Raw genomic sequence first — 25276 nt, forward strand, 5'->3', positions numbered from 1 at the left:
TAGTGATGCAAGGTGCTGCATTTCCCTACAACAGCAATGAGATAAATGATCAGACACCAAGAACTTTCCTGCTCTAAATAGCACAAAATTGTTTATACCCACCCAAGGCAGCACAGCCTCTGCAACATTTCATCCAAAGGATAGCACCTATGACAATGAATACAGCACTCAAATGCCAATCTAGATTACATGGTCAAGTCTTTGGCTCTTAAACTCATGGACCTTGTAACTGACACTAATCTAGTTAGTATGTGCAGTTCAGATTACACCATCACAGGAAAGTAGAGTTCAGAGATAGGAATCCAACAGGTGTTCAAGTCAGAAGGAAATGTGTTGTTTTTTTAAAGTTAGGTCCATTTGCTTTTGGAGAAGCTTTTCTAAATTGAAAAGAAAATCAGTTAATGGTTCGGAAAACAGTTGAATTACTAGATGGCAAGTTTGTTTACAATTAGTTTGTATGAAAAATGTTAATTTACCAGAGAAATCCACAAACCCAAAGTACAAGTGGCTGCAGGAGAGCGAGTTAGGCCAGTTTCTCAAGCAGCATTCAGACGCATTATAAAAAGGCCAAAGTGTAGGACTGATTTATGGGGTTGGGGGGGGGGGCGGAGAAAGAGAAAGGAAGGAAGACAGAACTGGGTTGTTGGACTCAGTTGGCAAAATTCCTCATTTACATGCAAAATTCACAGGTGAAAAAGATAGTCCATCTAGCTTGTCCTATATAGTTGTGATGTGCAATACATGATAGACACTTCCTACCCACCCAGTTATGTAATCTCCTGAGGTGTACAGCCTGGTAAAACCCAGGCCAATTACAAAGATTGTGGAAAATGCCTCTTCCCTTTCTTCAGGCCCTTCATTATGTAAACTTCAATGTTGCTATATGGACACTATTTACCAGTTATTTAGCAAGTTTAAAAGTTTTTATATGGTTAATAGATTGTAACAGTATGCAGATCAGTGCCATCAAAAACATTAGATTCCAAATGTACACATGTTTATGAACCACTAATGGGAAATATTCCAAGTTAGACAAGCAATTATATGGTTTATAAAATGTCATTTATTTCATGTTACATAGGGCATTAACATATTTCCACAAGGCTTTTGGGGATTATGAAATGATTAGCAATTATAGTGGTCCAAATCTCACTGAACACCCCCTTACATGTGCACAAACCTGCAAAGAAAAAGTATGCTTTTAAAAAAGATACTGGGAACAATCTGAAGTTGTGTTTCCCATTCCAGTGTATCAAAAAGTCATGCATGTGACTTAATCATTCACAAGCACAACCTCAAACTTTAGCAGAAACATGCTGTAACAGTACAAAGTGAATACCATAATGACATGGACAAGTGTATAGTTTTTTTTTAAAGTGAAGATTCAGAGAATTCCAAAATCACATGGTACTTTTTAAAAAAAACTTGATTGTACATTTTTAAATGCCTTCGGCCTCACAATTTCCCAAAATAACTCGTCATTTTATTACAGAACATAAGGCCAGTCTTCCTGCAGTATAGAGGAATGTGCGCAAGTTACTTTGCTCTAATTATGCCACGTTGCTGTTAATAGTAAATATATTGCATGTATTACATCAAGAGTAGTGGAGGGAGAGTAGACAATGCAAACACAAGCCAATACCAGCAGGACAACTCAATATGGAAAGGTGGTTCCATGGTTCGAGTGTGGGAGGAAGCAAAAAAAATTCTCAGTATAATCCAATTACTGTCTAATGCAGCAAATTTCTACCAATTATGTTCACAATACAAACACTGCAAGTATTTCTTTTTTAAAATATTAAACGTTCTGTCCTCTACATTTTATTTGGAGGTTACTCATGTTATAAAGTTAAACTATATACTCTTCTACAGCAGTAACCACACACCAGGAAGGCAGACAACCATCAACACAAACCAAGGAATGGACTTTTAAAGCAGTGGTGTGTGGTGTGTTGTGTATGTATATGAAGACTAAATTGGGGATTTTCCATACATAGCTATTCAGTACAGTACTGATGAGTTTTTGTTGCTATAGGAATTTTGAGTGGAGCAGTAAGGAATGGAGATGTGTAAAAAGATTTTGGGGTTTGGACCCTACGTGCATTCAGTTTTCTCCAGGCTCAGCTGCACAGGGTTCACACTCATCTGGTGCACTCTCAGTTGACCATAGCTAGGAAGGAAGAAAAAAGTGTCACTCAGATTCTCATCTGTAATATTCCAAATAACAAATTCCAACAAATGGAGCACATCAGCAAAACATTAAAATGCAACACTGCCTGAAAAGGATCCATTCTTAGCAAAAAACCTCTCACTGCAGCAGGTAGTATACATTAATACCAAATAACTAGCCATTAAAAGAATTGCCTTTAACAAAAAAAAGTCTATCCTTGCATGCACTGAATTTCAGGCATTTCCCCTAATGCATATCATGAATAACTAGCAAACATCTGGTGACACTGGTAATTGTGCCAAACTGTACTATTTCATTCTCAAACACTGATGCAACTACTATTGAATATGGTCACACCTTCCATAAATTAGCCTCCAAGGAAACTTATTGGCTATTGGTGCTTGGATCTCCCATGTCCTTGGCATCATCTTGACTAGTTGGTAATGACATCAACTTTGCTTCATTTAGATGCCATGCAGCAAGTGCATTTTTAAAAAGGTTTCAGTTCTATTTTTGCCATTTCTTTAACATTTAAATTGTCATTTACACTCATGGGTATAGTTTAACTAGTAACATTAGTCACATTTAACTTATTCATGCAAAATTCACTCATATGCAACCATTAAATACCAAACCCAGCATGTACCCTTCATGCATCAGAATACCAAGTGTAAATATTTCAAATTTATGGTACCAAAAATGTTCATGCAGTAGTTGGATCAGTGTAGCTTTTCAGTATTACAATTGTGCACTAAAGCCATACAAGGAAAATAAGTTGAAAAACTTACTGTAAGGTTGTCTCTAAGCAACTGCATAATGAGGGTGCTGTCTTTATAGGAATCATCTTGAAGAATATCCAGATCATGAATAGCCTGATCAAATGCCTAGTAGACATAATCAAGGATGTTAAGGAAAAAGGGTGACAAAAGTTTATACAATCGCTTCTGTAGATACTACTGCTATTTCCTGTCAATTGACATTACTACCATTGCTAACAATCTTGAAGGACTTGGCTGTGGGAAAGCAGACATGACTCCTCAGATAGTTCGGTGAGGAGGAGAATCAAGTTGATTTATAACAATGCTACAAATTATATGCAATTCTAAATTGTAGAAAGTCAAGTCTGCCTCATGTTATTCAGGCTGATGGAATTAAATGATATTCATATACTAATGCAAGTTATTTGCTTACAACAATGAGGAGGAGGAATAAGTGGTATGGAGTTGAAATCTGCAGGGAATACAGCATTGACTTTTTGGCACCAAACTACAGGAAGACAAACTTGCTTTCAGAGCAGGTAGACAAATGGCAAATTAAATTTGATAGTGAAGTGTTGGTGATTCATTTTGGTAGGAAAATAGGACATTTGAAGGAACAAAAAAATGTGGCACTTTAGTCAGTCAATGAAGTACTTTTTGAAGTGTAGTCACTGTTGTAATGTAGGAAATGCAGCAACCAATTTGTGCATAGTAAGTGGTCACAAACAGCAATGTGGTAATGCCCAGATAATCTGTTAGTAAGGAGGGGGATAGAACATGTCCAGGGATTTATAGACTAGTCAGCTTAATATTGGTGGTAGGAAAACTAGAATCCCTACTAAGGGAGAAAAAACATCTAGAAACCAAATATAATAATAATAGTCAGCATGGATTTCAAAAAGGTAAAGTCTTGCTTGACCAATCTTTATGAACTTTTTGAAGAGGCAACAAGTGTAGACAATGGTAATGCAGATGTAAATGTAATTTATCTAGCTTTTCAAAAGGCCCTAGATAAGGTACACCATAATAGACTGAACAATAAGGTCAGAGAATGCAGAGTCAGGGGACAAGTTGCAGAATGGATAGCAAGCTGGCTTCAAGACAGAAAGCAGAGATGGGGTAAAAGGTAGTGGCAGTGGCAGAAGGTGGGTAGTGGTGTTCCACAAGGAGCAGTGCTGGGACCACTTCACAATTTATATGAATGATTTAGACTTTGGAATCAAATTCCTAAATTTGCAGACACCACCAAATTGGGGACAATAGTCAATAGAGGAGGACTGCAACAAATTACAGGACATTAATAAGCTTGCAGAATGGGCATATCATTGGCAAATGAAGTTCAACACTTGCAAATGTGAGGTGTTAGGAAGAATAGGGAGGTCACGAGTCTAGGTGGGGTAGAGGAATAAAGGGATCTCCAGAGTACAAATACACAAATCAAAGTTGCGAACTGGTTATTAAGGCCGTTAAAAAGCAAACCAAGCTAAACAGGAGCCACACAATGAAGAAATGAGGCTTGTAAGAAAGGTACTGCAATAATTGGGAGATTTTTATCTTCATATTGATTGGACAAATTAAATTGGCAACAGTAGCTTGGAGTTCAGTGTATGCAGAATGGTTATTGGAACTATTTTAGATCTGGTAATGTGCAATGTGTCTGGATTAATGAATGATCTGTGAAGGATCCTCTTGGAAGAGTGATCATAGCATGGTAGAATTTCAAATTCAGTTTGAGGGCAAAAGTCAATGGTATGAAGGCAGAGCTGGTTAAAGTGGACTGGGAAAATAGATTAAAGGGCAAGACTGTAGAAAAGCAGTGGCAAACTGAGATATTTCATAACTCTCATTCCAGAGAGAAAGACCAAGGAGAATGAACCATCCATGACTAACAAAGGAAATAAAGGATGGTATCAAATTGGAGACATGCACTATTTGCAACATTGTAAGGCCAGAGGATTGAGAAATAGTTAGAAGCCAGCAAAGGATGACTAAAGAAAGAAGATAGCGAGAGCAAACTAGCAAGAAATATAAAGACAGTAAGAGCTTCTACAGGTATATAAAAAGGAAAAAACAATGGCTAAAGTAAATGTTGGTTCCTTAGAGGATAAGACTGGAGAATTATTGGGAAACAAATGACAGAAACTGCAAATATTTTGTATCAGTCTTCACAGAAGACACACAAAAGCATCCCAATAATTTTGGGGGGGGAAGAAAAGAGGGGGAAAAAAGAAAAAGTACTAGTCAAACTAATGGGACTAACATAATAGGAGCAAGAGTAGGCCATTTGGCCCCTCAAGCTTGCTCTGCCATTCAAGAAGATCATGGCCTCAGCTCCACTTCCCTGCCCACTCCCCATAACCCTTTATTCCCTTATTGCTCAAAGATCTGTATCTCCGCCTTAAATATATTCAATGACCCAGCTCTAGTTTCTCCTATGAGTAGAAATATCCTTTGCATCCACCTTATCAAGCCCCCTCATTATCTTGTGTTTCAATATCACCTCATTCTTCTGAACGCCAATGGGTATAGGCCTAACCTACCCTCAAGACAACTCCCTCATCTCCAGAATCAACCTTGTGGACCTTCTCTGAACAGCTTCCAATGCAAGCATATCCTTCCTTAAATACACAGACCAAAACTGTATGCAGTACTCCAGGTATGGCCTCACCAATACCCTGTAGAGTTGTAGCAGGACTTCTCATACTCTATCCCCCTTGCAATAAAGGCCAACATTCAATTTGCCTTCCTTTGCTGTACCTGCATGCCAGCTTTGTTTCATGTACAAGGACCCCCATCTATTTCACTTTCTCCATTTAAATTATAATTTGCTTTTCTATTTTTTCTGCCAAAGTGATAATCACAATTTCCCACATTATACTCCATCTGCCAAATATTTGCCCACTTAGCCTGTCTATATCCCTTTGCAGAGTGTGTCCTCCTCAATGTGCTTTTCCACCCATCTTTGGATCAACAAACTTGGCTACATTACACTCAGTTCCTTCATCCAAGTCATTATAGATTGTAAATAGTTGAGGACCCAGCACTGATCCCTGTGGCACTCCACTAGTCACTTAGCCAACCAGAAAATGACCTATTTATCCTGACTATTAGCCAATCCTCAATCCATGCCAATTTATTACCCCCAACCCCATGAACTTTTATCTTGTGCCATAACATCTTGCATCTTATCGAATGCCTTCTGGAAAATCCAAATTATCCACCCTGCTCATTACAACTCCAGCAAATTTGTCAAACAATTTCCCTTTCATAAAACCATGCTGACTGCTTGATTGAATTATGCTTTTCCAAATTTCCCACTATTGCTTCCTTAATAATGGACTCCAGCATTTTCCCCAATGACAGTTGTTAGGCTAACAGCTATAGTTTCCTGCTTTTTGCCTGCCTCCTTTTTAAAATAGGGCCATTACATTTGCAATTTTCCAATCTGCTGAGACCACCCCAGAATCCAGGGAATTTAGGTAGATTACAATCAATGTATCCCACTATCTCTGCAGCCACTTTTTTTAAGACCCTAGGATGTAAGGCATCAGGTCCAGGTCAGCCTTTAGTCCCATTATTTTTAATTAATACTATCACTAATGAAGTAGTACTAAGCGCCTCCCTCCCTATAGCCCCTTGATTATCCATTATTGGAATGTTTTTAGTGTCTTCTACTAAGACCAATACAAAATATTTGGTCAATGTCTGCCATTTCCCAGTTCTCCATTAATTCCCCAGCCTCATCCTCCAGGGGACCAACATTTGCTTTAGCTACTCTTCCTTTTTATGTACCTGTAGAAAGTTTTATATTTCATGCTAGTTTACTTTCATAATCTATCTTGCCCCTCTATCATATTTTTTTTTAAAGTCGTTCTCTGCTGACTTAACAGTGGTGAACAAGTCTCCTGGACCTGATGACCTGCATCCTAGGGTCTTAAGTGGCTGCAGAGATAGTGGATGTATTGGTTATAATCTACCAAAATTCTCTGGATTTTAGAGGTCCCAGCAGATTGGAAAACTACAAATGTCACTCCTATTTAAGGAGGGAGACAAAGGAAAATCCATTAAGCAGGACATCAGGAAAAGCATAATTCAGTCAGGTAGAGTCAGCATGGATTTATGAATGGGAAGTTATATTTGACAAATTTGTTGGAATTTGAGGATGTAACAAAAGATGGATAAAGGGGATCCAGTGGATGTGGTGTATTTGGACTTCCAGAAGGCATTGGAGGTGGAGATAGTGTGATTTTTCAAAAATAAAGGGAGTCATGGGCTATGGGGAGCAGGCAGGGAAGTGGAGTTGCAGCCAGGATCAGATCAGATATGATCTTATTGAATGGCAGAGCAGGCTCGAGGGGCCAAATGGCTCACTCCTGCTTATGTTCATGTGTAAGGTTTATTTCTAGAGGTATCGAATGGAAAAATAGTAAGTTATGCAAAACCTGTATCAAACCTTGGTTAGACCACAGTACTCCACAGTTCTGGTTGCCATATTAGAAAAAGGATAGAGGCACTGGAGAGGGTGCAAAGATTTACAAGGATACCACCAGAAATGCAAAGGTATACACATCAGGAAAGGATGAACAGGCTGGGTCTCTTCTCTTGAAAAGAAAGAGGTGTGACCCATTAAAGGTCTTTATTATGAAAGATTGAGTGGCTAGAGAGAATGGTTCCACTTGTGGGGGGGAAAGCATAACTAGAGGCCACCAATATAAGATAGTCACCAAGAAATCCAATAGGGAATTCAAACAAAACTTCTTTGCCCAAAGAGTGGTGAAAATGTGGAACTCGCTACCAGAGTGATTGGAGCGAATAGTATAGATGCATTTAAGGGGAGGCAAGACAAACATGAGAGCAGTGATGAGTGTTATGCCAATAGATTTAGACGAGGAAAGACGAGAGAGGAGGCTCACGTGGAGCACGAACAGGTTGGGCTGAATGGCCAGTTTGTCATATCCTATGTAAATTAGAAACAGTAGTGTCCCACCACCCATCCTTGGGTTACTCTACTCAGTACTTTGCCCCACCTCAAAGTAACTCCCAAGTACCCATTTTCCCTGCATCCAATATTTTCCTTGGATGCCATAGCTTTGGGCTCAACTTTGAGCTTCAAGTATCTTCTCAAAATCTAGGTACAAGACATTAGGGGGCTTACCACAGCCCATTTGGGATGCTCCCTCCTCAAAAGGAGTCATTTTCTGAATACATGCCGACAGTTATTATTGTCCAGATCATCAAGTGCACACCAATTCCATTGTTTCACAAGGGACTGAAGCATGACTAATGGTGATGTCACCTTTGACTATGGATAGTATGTTGACCCATCTCCCAATTAATTTGTACTGACTCCCTCAAGTGGTCCAGCCTCACAAACCTCTGTCCCAGTCTCCTTTAGCACTGATAGTCCATCCCTATTTGTGAGAACCTTTTTAGCCTGTCAACAACTTCCATTACTGAGCCAAGCCAATGCAAGATCAGTGGTCCCAGGTTCAATTCCCAAACTTTGAATTATCCAATCGCAGCCAGAGAACCAGGGAGAGAAAAGAAAAAGCTAAAGCTCCTATCTGAATCACTAACCAGTAACCCCTGGCTCCAAGTGCATGTTTGTTGTTGTCAGGCAAGCACTAGGTCAGACCTAGCTCTGAATGATATGTAGTCAGCTTACTGGCATTTAAAGTTGTGATCCGACATTAGTAATGGCCACTTTGGCAAGATTCTGTACCTCAGCAACAAGTTAATGTCTTCAGGAAAGGAAAAAATGCCACTGCAAATACACAAGCCAATATGACAATCTGAAGTAAAAATTTGTGCATGAATTTTGCCAAGCTTTATAATTGAAAAACTATTGTACAACTTACTTTTCTTGCCAGTTTACAGGCACACTCTGGAGAGTTGAGAATCTCATAGTAGAACACAGAAAAATTAAGGGCAAGACCCAAACGGATTGGATGCGTTGATGGCAGACCATCCAGACTGATGTCAAAGGCTGCCTGGTAGGCCGTCTGTGAGTTTTCTATCGTTTCTACATCAGCAAAAAATTATTTAAATTTAAACACTTGTTTGCCTTGTGAAACTCAATTTGTTCAACAAGGTTACAATTACTATCATCTCATTGCCAAATCTGCAATTGCATGTATTGAAGATACTGGCTATATTCCATTTTGAATACTGCAATTTATAGAAATTGACATACTAGCTATTAAATATTGGGGCAATAAATTCTTGACTTGGAACAGGTGTACCATTCTCCCCAGGGCTCCTTCAGCCTACTTAGTCTATGGAATAAGTCAAATGCTGCAATATTTAGAAACATAGAAAATAAGTACAGGAGTAGGCCACTCGGCCCTTCTAGCCTGCACCGCCATTCAATGAGTTCATGGCTGAACATGCAACTTCAGTACCCCATTCCTGCTTTCTCACCATACCCCTTGATCCCAAAGTAGTAAGGACTACATCCAACTCCTTTTTGAATATATTTATTTAGTGAATTGGCCTCAACAACTTTGTGGTAGAGAATTCCACAGGTTCACCACTCTGAAGTTTCTCCTCATCAGTCCTAAATGGCTTACCCCTTATCCTTAGACTGTGACCCCTGGTTCTGGACTTCCCCAACATTGGGAACATTCTTCCTGCATCTAACCTGTCTAAACCAGTCAGAATTTTAAACATTTCTATGAGATCCCCTCATTCTTCTGAACTCCAGTGAATACAAGCCCAGTTGATCCAGTCTTTGATAGGTCATTCCCACCATCCCAGGAATCAGTCTGGTGAACCTTTGCTGCACTCCCTCAATAGCAAGAATGTCCCTCAAGTTGAGGCCAAAACTGTACACCATACTCCAGGTGTGGCCTCACCAAGGCCCTGTACAACTGTAGTAACACCTCCCTGCCCCTGTACTCAAATCCCCTCCCTATGAAGGCCAACATGCCATTTGCTTTCTTAACCGCCTGCTGTACCTGCATGCCAACCTTCAATGACTGATGTACCATGACACCCAGGTCTCATTGCACCTCCCCTTTTCCTAATCGGTCACCAGATAGTCTGTCTCTTTACCACCAAAGTGGATAACCTCACATTTATCCACATTATATTTCATCTGCCATGCCTTTGCCCACTCACCTAACCTATCCAAGTCACTCTGCAGCCTCATATCCTCCTCGCAGCTCACACTGCCACCCAACTTAGTGTCATCTGCAAATTTGGAGATACATTTATTCCCGCGTCTAAATCATTAATGTACAATGTAAATAGCTGGGGCCCCAGCACAGAACCTTGCGGTACCCCACTAGTCACTGCCTGCCATTCTGAAAAGTACCCATTTACTCCTCTTTGCTTCCTGTCTGCCAACCAGTTCTCAATCCACGACAGCACACTACCCCCAATCCCATGGTGCTTTAACTTTGTACATTAATCTCTTGTGTGGGACCTTGTCGAAAGCCTTCTGAAAGTCCAAATACACCACATCAACTGGTTCTCCCTTATCCACTCTACTGGAAACATCCTCAAAAAATTGAAGATTTGTCAAGCATGATTTCTCTTTCACAAATCCATGCTGACTTGGACCCATCATGTCACCTCTTTCCAAATGTGCTGCTATGACATCCTTAATAATTGATTCCATCATTTTACCCACTACCGATGTCAGGCTGACCGGTCTATAATTCCCTGTTTTCTCTCCCTCTTTAAAAAAAAAGTGGGGTTACATTGGCTACCCTCAACTCCATAGGAACTGATCCAGAGTCTATGGAATGTTGGAAAATGACTGCCAATGCATCTGCTATTTCCAAGGCCACCTCCTTAACTACTCTGGGATGCAGACAATCAGGCCCTGGGGATTTATCAGCCTTCAATCCCATCAATTTCCCGACTAATAAGGATTTCCCTCAGTTCCTCCTCCTTACTAGGCCTCTGACCCCTTTTATATCCAGAAGGTTGTTTGTGTCCTCCTTAGTGAATACCGAACCAAAGTACTTGTTCAATTGGTCTGCCATTTCTGTGTTCCCAGTTATGACTTCCCCTGATTCTGACTGCAGGGGACCTACATTTGTCTTTACTAACCTTTTTCTCTTTACATATCTATAGAAGCTTTTGCAGTCCATTTTAATGTTCCCTGCAAGCTTCCTCTCTTACTCTATTTTCCCTGCCCTAATCAAACCCTTTGTCCTCCTCTGCCGAGTTCTAAATTTCTCCCAGTCCCCAGGTTCGCTGCTAGTTCTGACAAATTTGTATGCCACTTCCTTAGCTTTAATACTATCCCTCATTTCCCTTGTTAGCCACAGTTGAGCCACCTTCCCTTTTTTATTTTTAAGCCAGACAGGGATGTACAATTGTTGTAGTTCATCCATGCGGTCTCTAAATGTCTGCCATTGCCAACCCCTTAAGTTTCATTTGCCAATCTATCCTAGCCAATTCACACCTCATACCTTCAAAGTTACCCTTCTTTAAGTTCTGGACCATGGTAGTTGACAGCCATTAGGCAACCAAATTTCCATGTACCAAAACCAGTAATGGGCATACCCTTGACAAGAATTTCACATTAATGGCTACTAGTCAAATTCAAAAGTGAAAGTGTGTTTTTCTTTAAAGTTACTATTGGTGCCACTAGCACTGCAGTACAGAAATTCATCAAATTTGAGAGAAATGAAAAAAGTTTACTTACGCTTTCGGTCATCTCCAGAAGCAACTTCAGCAAGGTACCGATAATAATCTCCCTTCATTTTCAGGTAGAAGACCTTGCTTTCTGGATTGCTAGCATTGGGAATCAAGTAACTATCCAACAATCCCTAAAAAGAAAACAGAAGTCAATGTTTAATACAGAGAGACAGAGACAGAGACAAAACCTAGTCAAGTATTACCTTGCATTCAGCATACTTGGTTGAAATAATTGGCAACAGTAAACTGCAACATTTTTATTTTGCAACAAACCAACAGCATCTCAATTAGCAGAGCATTATGGCAATGCTGACGGGCATAAAAACCTGCAACATTAAAATGGACTGCAAGGAAAATAAAGTTACGCAGATATTGGAATCTGCCATCACTAGCATGATTTAGGCACTACATGGACATTAAATATTAAAGAAACTATATTGTAAGACAAAAAAGTCAACAGGTTTGGATAAACACATTTCATACCACAGTACTCCATCTATACTAAACCCTGTATTAAATTATAACATAGCACTTGAGCAGCTAGTTCATTGGCCCTCCATTCACAATACTTGTGCAGTCAATTTTCTGCACCCCTACAAAACTCTTGTTCCCATCCTAGTCATTCCCCTGGATATGGCACCCCCTCAAGTCTAACAGACTTCAACATGCTGAAATACAAATGGCTTAGCCAGCTATTGCTAGATCTGGCAGAACTGTCAACTGCCGCCAGGCCTCACCTACTCCAAATTATCTGAGGAGTGGTTTTTGGCTTTGCCACTACCATCTCAAATTCCCATCCATCTTCACCATGCGCAGCAAGTTCATGGACTTTAGTCACAAGGGAATTCAAGAAATGTCACAAGTGGTTGAAGCAAACAGTATAGATGCATTTAAGGGGAGGCTAAACAAGCATGAGGGAATAGAGGGTTGGTTATGTTTATAGATTTGAGGAAAGACAGGAGGAGGCTCAAGTAGAGCATAAACACCAGCAAGGACTGGTCGGCCAAATGGCCTATTTTCAGTGTCGTATATCCTATGTACCTCTGCCAGTTGCACCGCCCTTCCTCACCCCCCCCCATCCTTATGCATTCTCCCTTCGAACCACCTAGGTGTTACACAAGTTCTCTTGCCAAAATCCCTATGCCTCTCCATCTCCTGCCTCCACCCTTCAACACCACTTGTCCAAGCTTATGGGATCCTCTACCCCCAGGAGAAAAAATAATAGGAGCAGGAGTAGGCCATACAGCCCCTCGAGCCTGTTCCACCATTTAATACTATCATGGCTGATCCGATCATGGACTCAGGTCTACTTCCCTGCCTGCTCCCCATAACTCCTTATTGGTTAAGAAACAGTCTAAAATTTATTCAATGACCCAGCTTCCACAGCTCCAAGGCAACAAATTCCAGATTTACAAGAGAAGAAATTCCTCCTCAGTTTTAAATGGGCAGCCCCTTATTCTAAGACTATGCTCCCTAGTTCTAGTCTTCCCTATCAGTGGAAACATCCTCTGCATCCACCTTGTCAAGCCCCCTCAATCTTATACAAATCAATAAGATCACCTCATTCTTCTGAATTCCAATGAGTAGAGGCTCAACCTTTCATATGACAACCCCCTCATCTCCAGAATCAATCTCGTGAACCTTGTCTGAACTGCCTCCAAAGTATATCCCTTAATAGAAATCAAAACTGTACACAGTATTCTAGGTGTGGCCTCACTGATATAACTGTAGCAAGACTTCCTTGCTTTTATACTCCATCCTCTTTGCAATAAAAGGCCAAGATTCCATTGGCCTTCCTGATCACTTGCATACCTGCATACTATCCTTTTGTGTTTCATGCACCAGGACCCCCAGGTCCCACTATTGCAATAATTTTTCTCTAAATAAACTGCTCTTTGGCAGAAAAAAAAAATCAAAGTGCACAACCTTGCACTTTCCAACATTATACTCCATCTGTCACTATCCCCTTTCGGTACATCATTTTGATATTAGGACCATTTTAGTTTGTCGACTGAAAATTTATGGAGGGGATGGGGGAACTGAAATTTTCACCAAGTTGTCTCATTACTCTCCACCTCCGATAAGAGCTTAAGCATACAGCTTTTGCTCTATCACCATCCTCCAACAATTATGTAGTTCCAAGGGACTACTTCTACTTTCCCCCAACCAATTGTAACCACAGCATTTCTAGCATGGGCTGCTTTAGCCCCCCCTCCTTCCCTCTTTATAGCCTCAGTCCTCCATCTCTAAATCGGTCACCCCCTCCCCCAAACTCCAGTATCATGTACCATCCCCACCACCATCCATAGTTTGTCTCCTAGGTCTGTAATCCCTGCACTGAGCTTTCCTTAAAACTGGTCACCTTTTTGGCCAAGTTTCCCTTCTCCCCTCCAGTACACAGAAAATCTCAGATGGAGAAGCAGCCACATTGAGGTGTAGCACAAACAGTATTAGATTCAGGTCTTTACATTTGCATATTGGCAAAAGTGTCAAGTTTATGCAATACTACTTTCATCTAATGATTTTGCATCTGAATTTGGCATCTGTTGAAACAGGCAAACCTGAAAGATATGGCCCATTTAACATTTATACCTATAGAATTCAAATCAAAACAGTAGCATAATTATTGTAGTACATCACATTACAAGTCTAAACCCAAGAGAGACCGAAAAGGACCAGGTGGGGAGAAGACAGCAGAATTATTTTTCTGAAGCAGGACAATTTGGACTGCTGGCAGTTTTTAAAATTCTCTTGATATAGTTGTTAAATTAAAACTTAGAAACTAAAAGGCATTATAATTTAGATTTGTAATTAATCATTCTGGTATCCTAGAAAGTATTTTGAGCACTATGGATGTAATTGCCAGTTATTCATTAAGTCACTTAAGCATCACAAGTGTTGGATCTCAGCTACAACTTTAAGGGGCTGGTGAAGCACTTCCTGAATGGTGTAACTGAAACATTCAACAGTTGAGGCAGCATAAATGTAATAGGCAAAGGCATCCAACCAAAAGGTAAGTTTTTTTCCTTCAACTTTAAATATCTCTGGGTAGTCAAGTATTGCATTTTGTAATGCCATCTTAATTAGAATACAGGCTTCTAATGTATTAACACATGAAATCTTGCCCCACCTAGTCATGATGTGTGTGTGCGCGCACGCATGCAGGGGAAGAGGAGATGAATGTAACTCAGCAGGGAAACAGAAGCAACTGACTGAATAGTCTCGATTGGTAAAAGGAATCCCATGAGTTCCCTCCACTGGAGAAACAAAAAAAGCAAGCCAGGTGAGCCACTAAGCCAGCCAAGTTCCAGGTGCACAAGTTTGTGGCCCTTAGACTGCAAGCTGTGTCAAAGCAGTATTAGGAGACTGATGATTTTGCAGGGCAAGAGGGGACAATGAAAGGTGGTGAGGGTGTAGGGAACTATTGAAAAAACACTGCAGACATGTGACAGGAATCAAGCCTCAAGCAGTTAAGCACATAAATGGAGTTGATTATAGAGGGACAGGTTTAGAGGACTTTGTGCAAGGAGGGCAAGTTTAGCAGAGATGAATCACTCAGTGTAGAGGTAGTTGTTGACAATGATACATTTTTTTTGGGGGGGGGCAGAGGGAAAGAGGGCTTTTTCAGGCAACAGATAAGTGCTGAGTAGCAGTATGCAGTTCATGGAATTCAAAGTCACTAATTAATTTGAATCAATCCCCCACCTCCCTCAAGCACCAAAGATAAATCTTTAAAAAAAAGTTACTCAATTCAAATTATTGGATAATTTGATCTTTTTGCACATATATAATAACAGCTAATGGGAGTAGAGTCAATTTTCAGAAAAAATACAATTGACTCAAAGATGCAATTGGTCAATTGGAGTAGGCATACATATTTGACACAAGATGCCACCATTTAGCTCATTCTCTTGTGTAATGTAAATTGGCCCAAACAGTGAACGTGACCACAAGAAAGGATGCTCTTCAGATACCAGATTAGGCTGCAATGTTATATAAAACTAGTGTGAAGTTCTACCTAAACTAGAAAACTCATACCAGGAATTGATCACTCAGCATGAATTGCTTCCTGACTTGAAATCTTAAAGCAATTATATGAAAGCAAATCTAGAGATGGCCCGGTTATCAACTTCGTATTGGAAACCCATGATCCCACCCTCTAGCTTATCCTCATAACTCACTGACTCCTATCCACCACTTGAAGTTTCCCCTTTTGTCGCAATTACCAGAACTGAACATAGTAAGGTAAAGTCTGACCCACATTCCAAAACAAATTTCTGAACAAGTCAGGCACCATCTGAAAAGAACAGATGAGACTCAAAACTTCAATCTGCTAAGTTTGTATTCAGCTGGTCTTCCCATTTAGTGCAACAGAATCACAGATATTGGAAACCGGCCATTCAACCCAACAGGTGGCGTTTATATTCAACATAAGCCTCCTCCCACCTCACCCTCATGTACTTATCTAGCTTCCCCATAAAACACATCTATGCTACTTACCTCAGCAAGTTGCACATTCTAACCACTCTTGAAGTTCCTCCTGAATTCCTTATTGGATTTATGAGTGATTACCTTATATTTATGGCCTACTTTTAGATACCCCCACAAGTAAAAAAAATACTCCTGGTATTAATTTGAAGAGGTTCAATAGGGCAAAGACCTCCACCAGGCCACCTCAGTCTGAGAGAAAAAAAAAAGAGCCCCAGCCTATTCAATCTTGATTGTTAACTCCATTCTGGGATCATCCCTGTAAATCTTATGCAGTGCTTCTATATTGTTTGCAATATGGAAACCAGGACAGTGATCTAACCAAGGTTCTATACAAGTTTAACAGATTTTGCATCGCAGAAACAGGCCATTCAGCCCAACTGGTCCATGCTGATGTTTGTGCGCCCCATGAGCATATCCCTCTATTCCTTCCTCCTTCATGTACTTAGCTTCCACTTAAATGCATCTATACTATTCGCCTCAATGTGGTAACGAGTTACATATGTTCCACACTTGAGAAATAAACACCTGTTCATTTGCACTTTACAGCCATTAACCAGTGTTTACTTTTAATGAATCATCTGGACCCCTTGATCCTTTTGCATCTTGATCCTATTTAGTATGTTAAGTTAAATATTAATTGTCTGGTAGTGCAAGACCACTTCCAAATTTTAATCCAAGACCTCCAATTGCAAGTTGCAGCTTCTCTCAGGCTGGGGCTGGGAGAAAGAGAAATGACCAAATACCTCAACCAGTTCCCGAGCTGACCTGAAGTCCAGGAGCTCAAGTACAAACAGTGGGATACTCAATTGACAGATCCACTCTTACATCTAGACAGGCCTAGAAGCATAAAGTTCCCTGTCAAATTTGGCAAGCAATTTTCCACAAGCCAACCTCGGCTTTGAAAAAGTCCCACCTTGAAACAAGCATAACCAAAGAGTGAAAAAAGTTAGCCAGACAATGAATGTGTGTATATATACATACACACAACACATTGGAAGTGCAACTTAACCTCTAAATTGATTCTAATTTGGAACTGTCCAGCACAGCACAGGAAAGGATACCATGAAACACCACAAGTGCATCAAATTGCACAATGCAAAATTCAGCCATTGTAAAATACTGATTGTGGCCAACATATTCATCCACCGAACTTCCAATTCTATTTAGTGTTGAAATTGACTTTGCAGTGGTAGGTTAGATGTGTGGTGTTTGCTCAAAAGCAATTTGGGTTGAATGGCCAATTTCCATGCTGCAACTTATATTTACTATGTACAGCCCCACCAGAAACAGCATCCTTCTACACTATTGATCAGCAATTCATGTCAACTCTTCCTTCACATCAACAATGGATTAAAATACTGCTGGTAGTCAGCACACACTAAAAGGTTCCCTGTCTGTGGGATAATTTCTAGCACCAAAAACAATTACCAATAATTCTGCTATCAGCGCTCCTCCTCTCCATTAGAATGAAACATGTGGATCACCTGCAGATCAAATTTAAATATCCTGCCAGCATTGTTTCATAGCACAAACCACACCAGCATCCATTGGTTGGATTAACATAACATTTAGACACCAGCATTTAAGACCCACAATAATCAATCAATTATGGCAACTTTTGCCTTTTGGTGCCACCTTGTCAGTGATGCAGTGAAGTCATAAGCAGTCATAAGCAGGTTACCATTAAAATATCAGGAATCCTTGCAATTCACTCACCAGCAGCCTTTTCTGTCATTTCCCCACCCAAGTCATGCTAATTCAATCCACCATGATGGGTTACTGCCATGTTTTCTCCCACCTAAACTTTACTTTAAAAAATGAAATGCATCATTTAACTTGGGTGCATGTGCCTTTGGACTTTGTGGTTATATTAACACATCCAGTTGGTGTGGCTTTCTGTGGGAATGTGACTTTTCTCCTTGTGTAGACCTGGACTTCAGTAAGTTGTCAGATTTGAAGCAACTAAGCCACAATGTAGAAACAATGAGTTTTAAGTTCTTGCTGGTTGCAGTAAGACAGTCAGAGCACCGAGAACATTAGTTGCTCTAGGCTACTTGAGTTCAGGACAATGAGATGCCCATTCTCTTTTTGGCTGGAAATAAAGATACTGTGGTGATTTTTAGGTAGTGGAGGGCAGAATGTTAAATTTCCCCACAAGGTACATAGGAGTTGCAACATGGAAACTGATCATTTAGGCCTTGACACAAATAGCTCAATTCACATTTACCCACCCAGTTCTCATCCCTGCAAACACTTCCTTCACCTGTACAATCTAATGTTGAATTGACAGTTTCTGCTTACACCTTTGAAGTTTTTCCTGGACAGTTCTAAATCTTATTTAATCTTTTACCAATGTCACTCATTTTTGACCAATGGATGAAGTCAAAAGTTGATTATGCCCTGTAATCTGCATTGTTCCAATGAAAAAAGCCCCAAATTTGTTCATATTTCCTTAAAATCCTCACTAAAGCCCTGTATCTGTCCTATCATAGGCAGTCCCTCAATATCAAGGAAGACTTGCTTCCACTCTAAAAGTTCCCAGTACAGGCCAATATGGGAATTACAGTCTCATCACCAGTGGGAACAGAGTCATTGAAGGAAAAGGTGGGTGGGGTATCTGGTTTGCTACACACTCCTGCCTGTCTGTGCTTGGTTTCTGCATACTCTTGGCGAGACTCTAGATGCTCAATGCCCTCCTGGATGCTCCACTTATGGCAGTGTTGGGCCAAGGATTCCCAGGTGCAATGGGGATGTTGCACTTTATCAAGGAGGCTTTGAGGGAGGCCTTATGGGCTCATTATCTCTTGGCTTTTAGATTTTCATCTCAAAATGAAACCTAGAATTCAAGTAGCTGTTTTTAAAAATTGTAGCCAAATCAATCTGCAGCGCTGCCTTTTAACATCCTATAAGCCTGCACAGAACCTACTTGGATTGATTATTGCAATTATTTACAACCAAAATGCATCACCTTACACTTACTGATGTTGCATTCCATCCACCACTTTAGCCCATCCCTCCCCCTCCCCCCATATCAGTTTGCAATTGCTTCTAGCCTTCTAAAGAATTGACTATTTCTCCTACTTTGGCATTGCAATTCAAATCACTGATCTGTACTGTCAATGGTGTGTGGCCCATACTGAACACAGAAGGGCACCACTACTCAAGAGTGCCCTAATTTCCTACAGGCTTCTGCTTAAATTTAAATTTTTTTTAATTTAATGTCCAATTTGCTATCTTTCTCTCCCTTCCCCCCCCCCCCCCCCCCAATTTCTTATCCCTTAAATCATAATACTCCTGCTTCCACATGGACTGTGTCAAGTTGTTAAAAGTCCATGTATCCTACATTCATTGCATCTCCCCTGCACTTCAACCATGTCCTTTACCTGGTCAAACAAAAATCCATCCTGGCTACTTCCAACTATTTTCTCTTCATCCAGATACATAGTAATTTCATTCTTAAACATTTTCCCTACCAGATGTTAAGCTAATCAGGCTGTAATTACCCAAGTGAGCTCAGTTCCCATTTAAAAAAAAAATGGGTACTACATTGGCCACTGACTTTCACTGCACATCCATAGAGCCCCACATTCTAGGGCTGTTGCAATTTCCTCCCTCAACTTCCAGATCCTAACATGAATCCTGTCAAGCCCTGGCACATTGTCTTCCCTCAACTAATGGATTTAACATTTTCCTTTGAGCCATCACAATATTGCTCATTGCACCTCTCCAATATGCTCCTCCACATTTAATCTTAGCCTTCTGGCTAGCTCCAATTGCTGGTAATAGATTAAATTTCTAAATTTGTTGCCATTTAAAGTTGCATTGCATTCAAGTGGGCGGGTGTGGGAAGGGGAAGATGAAGTGCACTGCATAAATTACCTGGTATGGAATTAGAGAAGAGTTCATCAGGGAGGCGCTAGCACCCAGAAGCAGAAAACTGGGCCAGAACCCATTTTAAATTGGGTCTCTAGTCAGTACTGTGCAAGGGTTTCCCCAGGCATAAATAGGGGTTTACTCCATTAACCACCTTTCCATCTACATGGCTAAAATACTGTACATGACTGAAGGAAGCGGACAGTATATTAAAAACCAAGACCGGGGCAGGAAGTCGCAAAGCCACAATTTCCACATCACCTAGTGGGTGCCTGTTCGTTTAAACTGGCTGATCACAAAGTCCCACTGGGGTTAATGCCAATTAACAGAAACAGCTACATTTAGAATACAACACTGACCCCCATTAAGGCAAAGGAACCCAGAATGTACAAACAGAATTTTGATAGCTATACATGCCCTCCAAAATTCATGTACACATTAAATGATCCAGGTTTTAACTAATGTTGATTGAACATTTACCAGAGACAGTGTAAAGCAAAAACCCACATCATACATGACAAATTATATTTAGAACATCTGTCTAAAATATGAAAAGTGCAAGTCAGAACAGAAGCTTTGAGAAATTCAGCCTGGGGTGGCTACCAAACAAGGCCTCCACTGATCATTGCATACACCTATGCATTCCAATCCAGGAAACCACCAAGTAATGTGTTGCTGGTCTCAATTTTAAAGCATGCTTTGAAGAATGTTACTAGCTTGATAAACAAAGATAAAGTTGAAATTGAGAGAGAGTGCAGAGAACTGCAACCACATTAAATTAGTGACACCTATAGTTAAACAGAAGTGATTGTCAATTAACAGCCAGCTTTGATAACATGTATAATCACTACAAATGTCAAAGAATTGTTGGCTGGAAAAGGAAGATAACAGATCAGTGATGGTATATGATTGACATCAATCCACCCCACCCAGCATACACACCCAGTTAAACTAGAGCACCATAAAATGTGAAGCACCTTTTACAGTCACTGTCATGTAGTATCCTGAGCATTCAAATACTGATTTGGAATGTTATTGATAATTGTAGCAGCTTGTTAAGGAATTTGATTATGTGGCACAGCACATTTGGTTGTTATCTTTTGCAAGGGAAAAGACAACCAAACAGAAAAACCCACACCCAAAACTCAAGTGGAGACCTATTTTCCCACTGCACCAAGGTACAAAGTTTTAAAGGTGAGCATGATTGTCTTAGATCAACTGCATATAGTTTAATATAACTTTTGGCCCAAGATCTTAAACAGCAATAAATGCCTTTATTTCAGGAAACATACAAACCAGTGTCAGCTATGTTAGTTACAAGTCAACTTTGGCATATTACAATTATTGACAGGGCACAAATGTAATCGAAAACCTCCTCCAATTCAGAAGAGCTCAAGTATAATTCTCAATTTATTCAGTAAGGAGTGGCAATCACACTGCTGTCGAGTGCCAAATGCACCTACACATTGAGTCTTTCGCCTAACCTCGCCCAGAAAAAGCATTTGACGAACAGGTTACCTTCCGTTAGATGTTATAAACTTGAAATTCAAACCCATTTTCCTTATTTGTTCAGTAGGCAGTTATGCAAACCCAAAGTATATATAAAAAGGAACTGAGGTGTCTTTTGCCAATGACGAGCTATTAACACTGGTGCGACCAAAAAATAAATAGCATTTTAGTTCATAATTAACTTTTAAAATGTCAATGAACAGCAGCAAGTAGATATCAGCTAGATGCAACTTAAAAAATCAAATCGAGATCTATCTGAAATAGAAAAAAATCTGGTTTGAATGACATTTTTACCTCTTAACACGTGTAGGCTAGTGGCATACTGACCTAGAAAACCTATATCTATCCCATCACACTGAAAGAGCCCTTTAGCCACATTGCAGTTTATGCGTAAACCTTTTTAAAAAAATGCTAGAATTGACCACAAAAGATCTCATTAAAGATCGCGTTGAATGTCAGTATTTCTGATGAGAATCTCTTGCTACAATATAGATTTTTGTAATAATTTTCACATCAAACGCTCCCCCACCCCTTTGTTCGCTTTTCTTACCAGGACGTCGTTGCAGATGTCACGGAGCTCCGTTTCTACTTTTTCCCGGTAATCTTTGGTCAGTTGCAATCGCTTAGAGTCGGTATCGCTTTTCTGCTCGATGCTAGAGATGACCCTCCAGGCCGAGCGGCGGGCCCCCACCACGTTTTTGTAGGCGACCGACAGCAGGTTCCTCTCCTCGTTCGACAACTCGGAGCCCTGCTCAGTCACCGCTTTCATCGCGGCGGCCATGTCGTCGTACCTCTCGGCCTGCTCGGCCAGCTTGGCTCGCTGGACCCGCTCGACGTTCTCCGGGTTGCTGTTGACCTGCTCGACCGTCTGCTCTGGCTTGTTGACCGTCTGCTCTGGCTTGTTGACCGTCTGCTCTGGCTTGTTGACCTCGGTGTTCTCCATGATTTCTTTCTCTCCCTCGCCTCTGGCTCAGCTCCGGCGGCGGCTTGCTCCTGGTGCTGCTGACGGCGGCTCCGGTGCGCTGGATTGTGCGGTATGGAGAGGGCTGGGTTGGGCAGCGCTGCGATGTTCTTCACTTCCACCCTCAGTCAAAAGGTACAGACTGGTAACAAAAGAAAAATATAAATGTAATTTGAAAACAAAAGCCGCTGATCGGGTCGAACCCTCTCGCAACAGGAGAAAAAAAGGGGCATCGAGAGCGACACGGTGCGTCCCTTCAGAAGGGTTTCGTTGACCTTTCTAACGGCCGCTTATTTCGCCTCCACAATCTGTATGGAGGAGAGTTTGGCCGATTCAATATGTGCAAAGTACAGATTAACAAAAAAAATAGGAAAATGGCGGATTTTAAATTCACTAAAGCATTTTTTTAAGCCGAAGGATTTTTTTTACAACAAAGAAACACCAACCCCCCCCCGACAAATTAAATTATTTATTTCAATTTAAACTTTGTTCACCCTTATATTATTGCCCCCTTCGCCTCCCCACATACACATACAGCGATGAACCTCACGGCAGATACCCACGACCAACCTTTCCTACGCTGAGCAGCTCCTCAAATGGATCAGCTTCGGCCAGAGGAAGACGGCAAGAAAGTCCAACCCACCCTGACCAACAGATCGTGGCCCGCCCCCTCGTGCGCTTTATATTGACAGACAGCTCGCTCCGCCAATAAAACAAGGCAAGCGACAGCCAACCGTCGGAGGGCAGCCAATTAGCAGAGGGCACGGGGCGGGGATGGGCGGGGCCTCTGTACCGTTCCGACAGGTTAGGTTGACCGGCAGTCTGCGGCTGGGCCACGGGGTTTCCTCCAATTAGATACAGGGTGAGATGACGTTACTGTTGTCATGACGATCACCAAGAGCCCTGGCAGGGACAGGGCGTGGCACGAGACAGGGGACTCGCGTCAGCTCCGCGGGTTGTTTAGCGTTGGATGGCAATCCACTGAAGCAATGAGGAAAACGTACTTGAAACTTAAGGGTTAGATGCTCATAGCTGAACAAGACTAAATAATAAGAACAAATAATTAATCCAGTACATAACTGCACCAAAAAAGCAACATATTATACCTGAGTTAATTTTAACGTTGAACACCGGACATTGATGCAGCTCAGGAAACGAAATCGACGCAGTCCCAACATTTTAAAAAGACGGTATTCAACAAAACATTTAAGCTTTCAACTGTTGCTGTTAAATATTGCGTACGCTGTGAACATTATGTCGACAAACATTGCTATTTTGTGTACAGGAAGCTCCCACAAACACCCATGAGATGAATGACTGTTTATCTCTTTTTTGATGATGTTGGTGAAGAAGGAAGTGTCAGCTAGGCCATTGGGAAATTTCCTTGCTCTTATTTAAGTCGTGCCTTGGTACATCAAATATCTATTGAACCACTAGAGCAATTAGAAAGGGTTTGGTATCTCATCCATCATCATCATAGGCAGCCCCTCGGAATCGAGGAAGACTTGCTTCCACTCTTAACATGAGTCCTTAGGTGGCTCTACAGTCCAATACGAGAACCACAGTCTCTGTCACAGGTGGGACAGATAGTTGTTGAGGGAAAGGGTGGGTGGGACAGGTTTGCTCCGTTGCCTGCGCTTGATTTCTGCACGCTCTTGGCGATGAGACTCAAGGTGCTCAGCGCCCTCCCAGATGCGCTTCCTCCATTTAGGGCGGTCTTTGGCGAGGGTCTCCCAGATGTCAGTGAGGATGTTGCACTTTATCAGGGAGGCTTTGAGGGTGTCCCTGTAACGTTTACCCTGCCCACCTTTGGCTCGTTTGCAGTGAAGGAGTTCTGAGTAGAGCGCTTTGGGAGTCTCGTGCCTGGCATGTGAACTATGTGGCCTGCCCAACGGAGCTGATCAAGTGTGGTCAGTGCTTCGATGCTGGGGATGTTGGCCTGGTCGAGGACGCTAATGTTGGTGCGTCTGTCCTCCCAGGGGATTTGTTGGATCTTGCGGCGACATTGTTGGTGGTATTTCTCCAGCGACTTGAGGTGTCTACTGTACATGGTCCATGTTTCTGAGCCATACAGGAGAGCGGGTATTACTACAGCCCTGTAGATCATCAGCTTGGTGGCAGTTTTGAGGGCCTGGTCTTCAAACACTCTTTTCCTCAGGCGGCCGAAGGCTGCACTGGTGCACTGGAGGCGGTGTTGGATCTCGTCGTCAATGCCTACTCTTGTTGATAGGAGGCTTCCGAGATATGGGAAGTGGTCCACATTGTCCAGGGCTGGACTGTGGATCTTGATGACTGGGGGACAGTGCTGTGCGGTAAGGACAGGCTGGTGGAGGACCTTTGTCTTGCTGATGTTTAGCGTAAGGCCCATGCTTTCGTACGCCTCAGTAAATACGTTGACTATGTCCTGGAGTTAAGCCTCTGTATGTCCACAGATGCAGACGTCATCTGCATACTGTTGCTTGACGACAGAGGTTAAGGTGGCCTTGGACCTGGCCTGGAGATGGCGAAGGTTGAACAGGTTCCCACTGGTTCTGTAGTTTAGTTCCACTCCAGCGGGGAGCTTGTCAACTGTGAGGTGGAGCATGGCAGTCAGGAAGATTGAGAAGAGGGTTGATGACGCAGCCCTGTTTGACCCTGATCCGGATGTGGATTCGGTCTGTAGTGGATCCGTTGGTAAGGATCATGGCCGCATGTCATCGTGGAGCAGGCGGAGAATGGTGATGCATTTTTGGGGGCATCCGAAATGGAGGAGGACACTCCATCGACCCTCGTGGTTGACAGTGTCAAAGGCCTTTGTAAGGTTGAAGAAGGCCATGTATAAGGGCTGGTGATGTTCCCCGCCTCACAACTTGAGCCGCCTCG

At 41.6% G+C, this 25276-nt stretch overlaps 1 protein-coding gene across 2 annotated transcripts; it reads right to left on the reverse strand.

Annotated features, from left to right (window-relative positions):
• Positions 1–1040: 1040 nt before the first annotated feature.
• On the reverse strand, positions 1041–23062 carry LOC139267130 (14-3-3 protein theta-like). Of its 2 annotated transcripts, none has more exons than XM_070884972.1 (6): positions 22985–23062; positions 22004–22556; positions 11588–11711; positions 8787–8950; positions 2959–3054; positions 1041–2170 (listed from the first exon to the last, which is right to left on the reverse strand). In XM_070884972.1, the coding sequence occupies exons 2-6, from the start codon at positions 22394–22396 to the stop codon at positions 2105–2107; spliced, it is 843 nt and encodes a 280-aa protein (XP_070741073.1). In that variant the 5' UTR covers positions 22397–22556; positions 22985–23062; the 3' UTR covers positions 1041–2104. The 2 variants fall into 2 exon arrangements, with proteins under 2 accessions (XP_070741073.1, XP_070741075.1); XM_070884974.1 differs by lacking the exon at positions 22985–23062 and adding an exon at positions 22909–22930.
• Positions 23063–25276: the final 2214 nt, after the last annotated feature.

Source organism: Pristiophorus japonicus, chromosome 7 (genome assembly GCF_044704955.1).
Source record: "Pristiophorus japonicus isolate sPriJap1 chromosome 7, sPriJap1.hap1, whole genome shotgun sequence".
Lineage (NCBI taxonomy): Eukaryota > Metazoa > Chordata > Chondrichthyes > Pristiophoridae > Pristiophorus > Pristiophorus japonicus.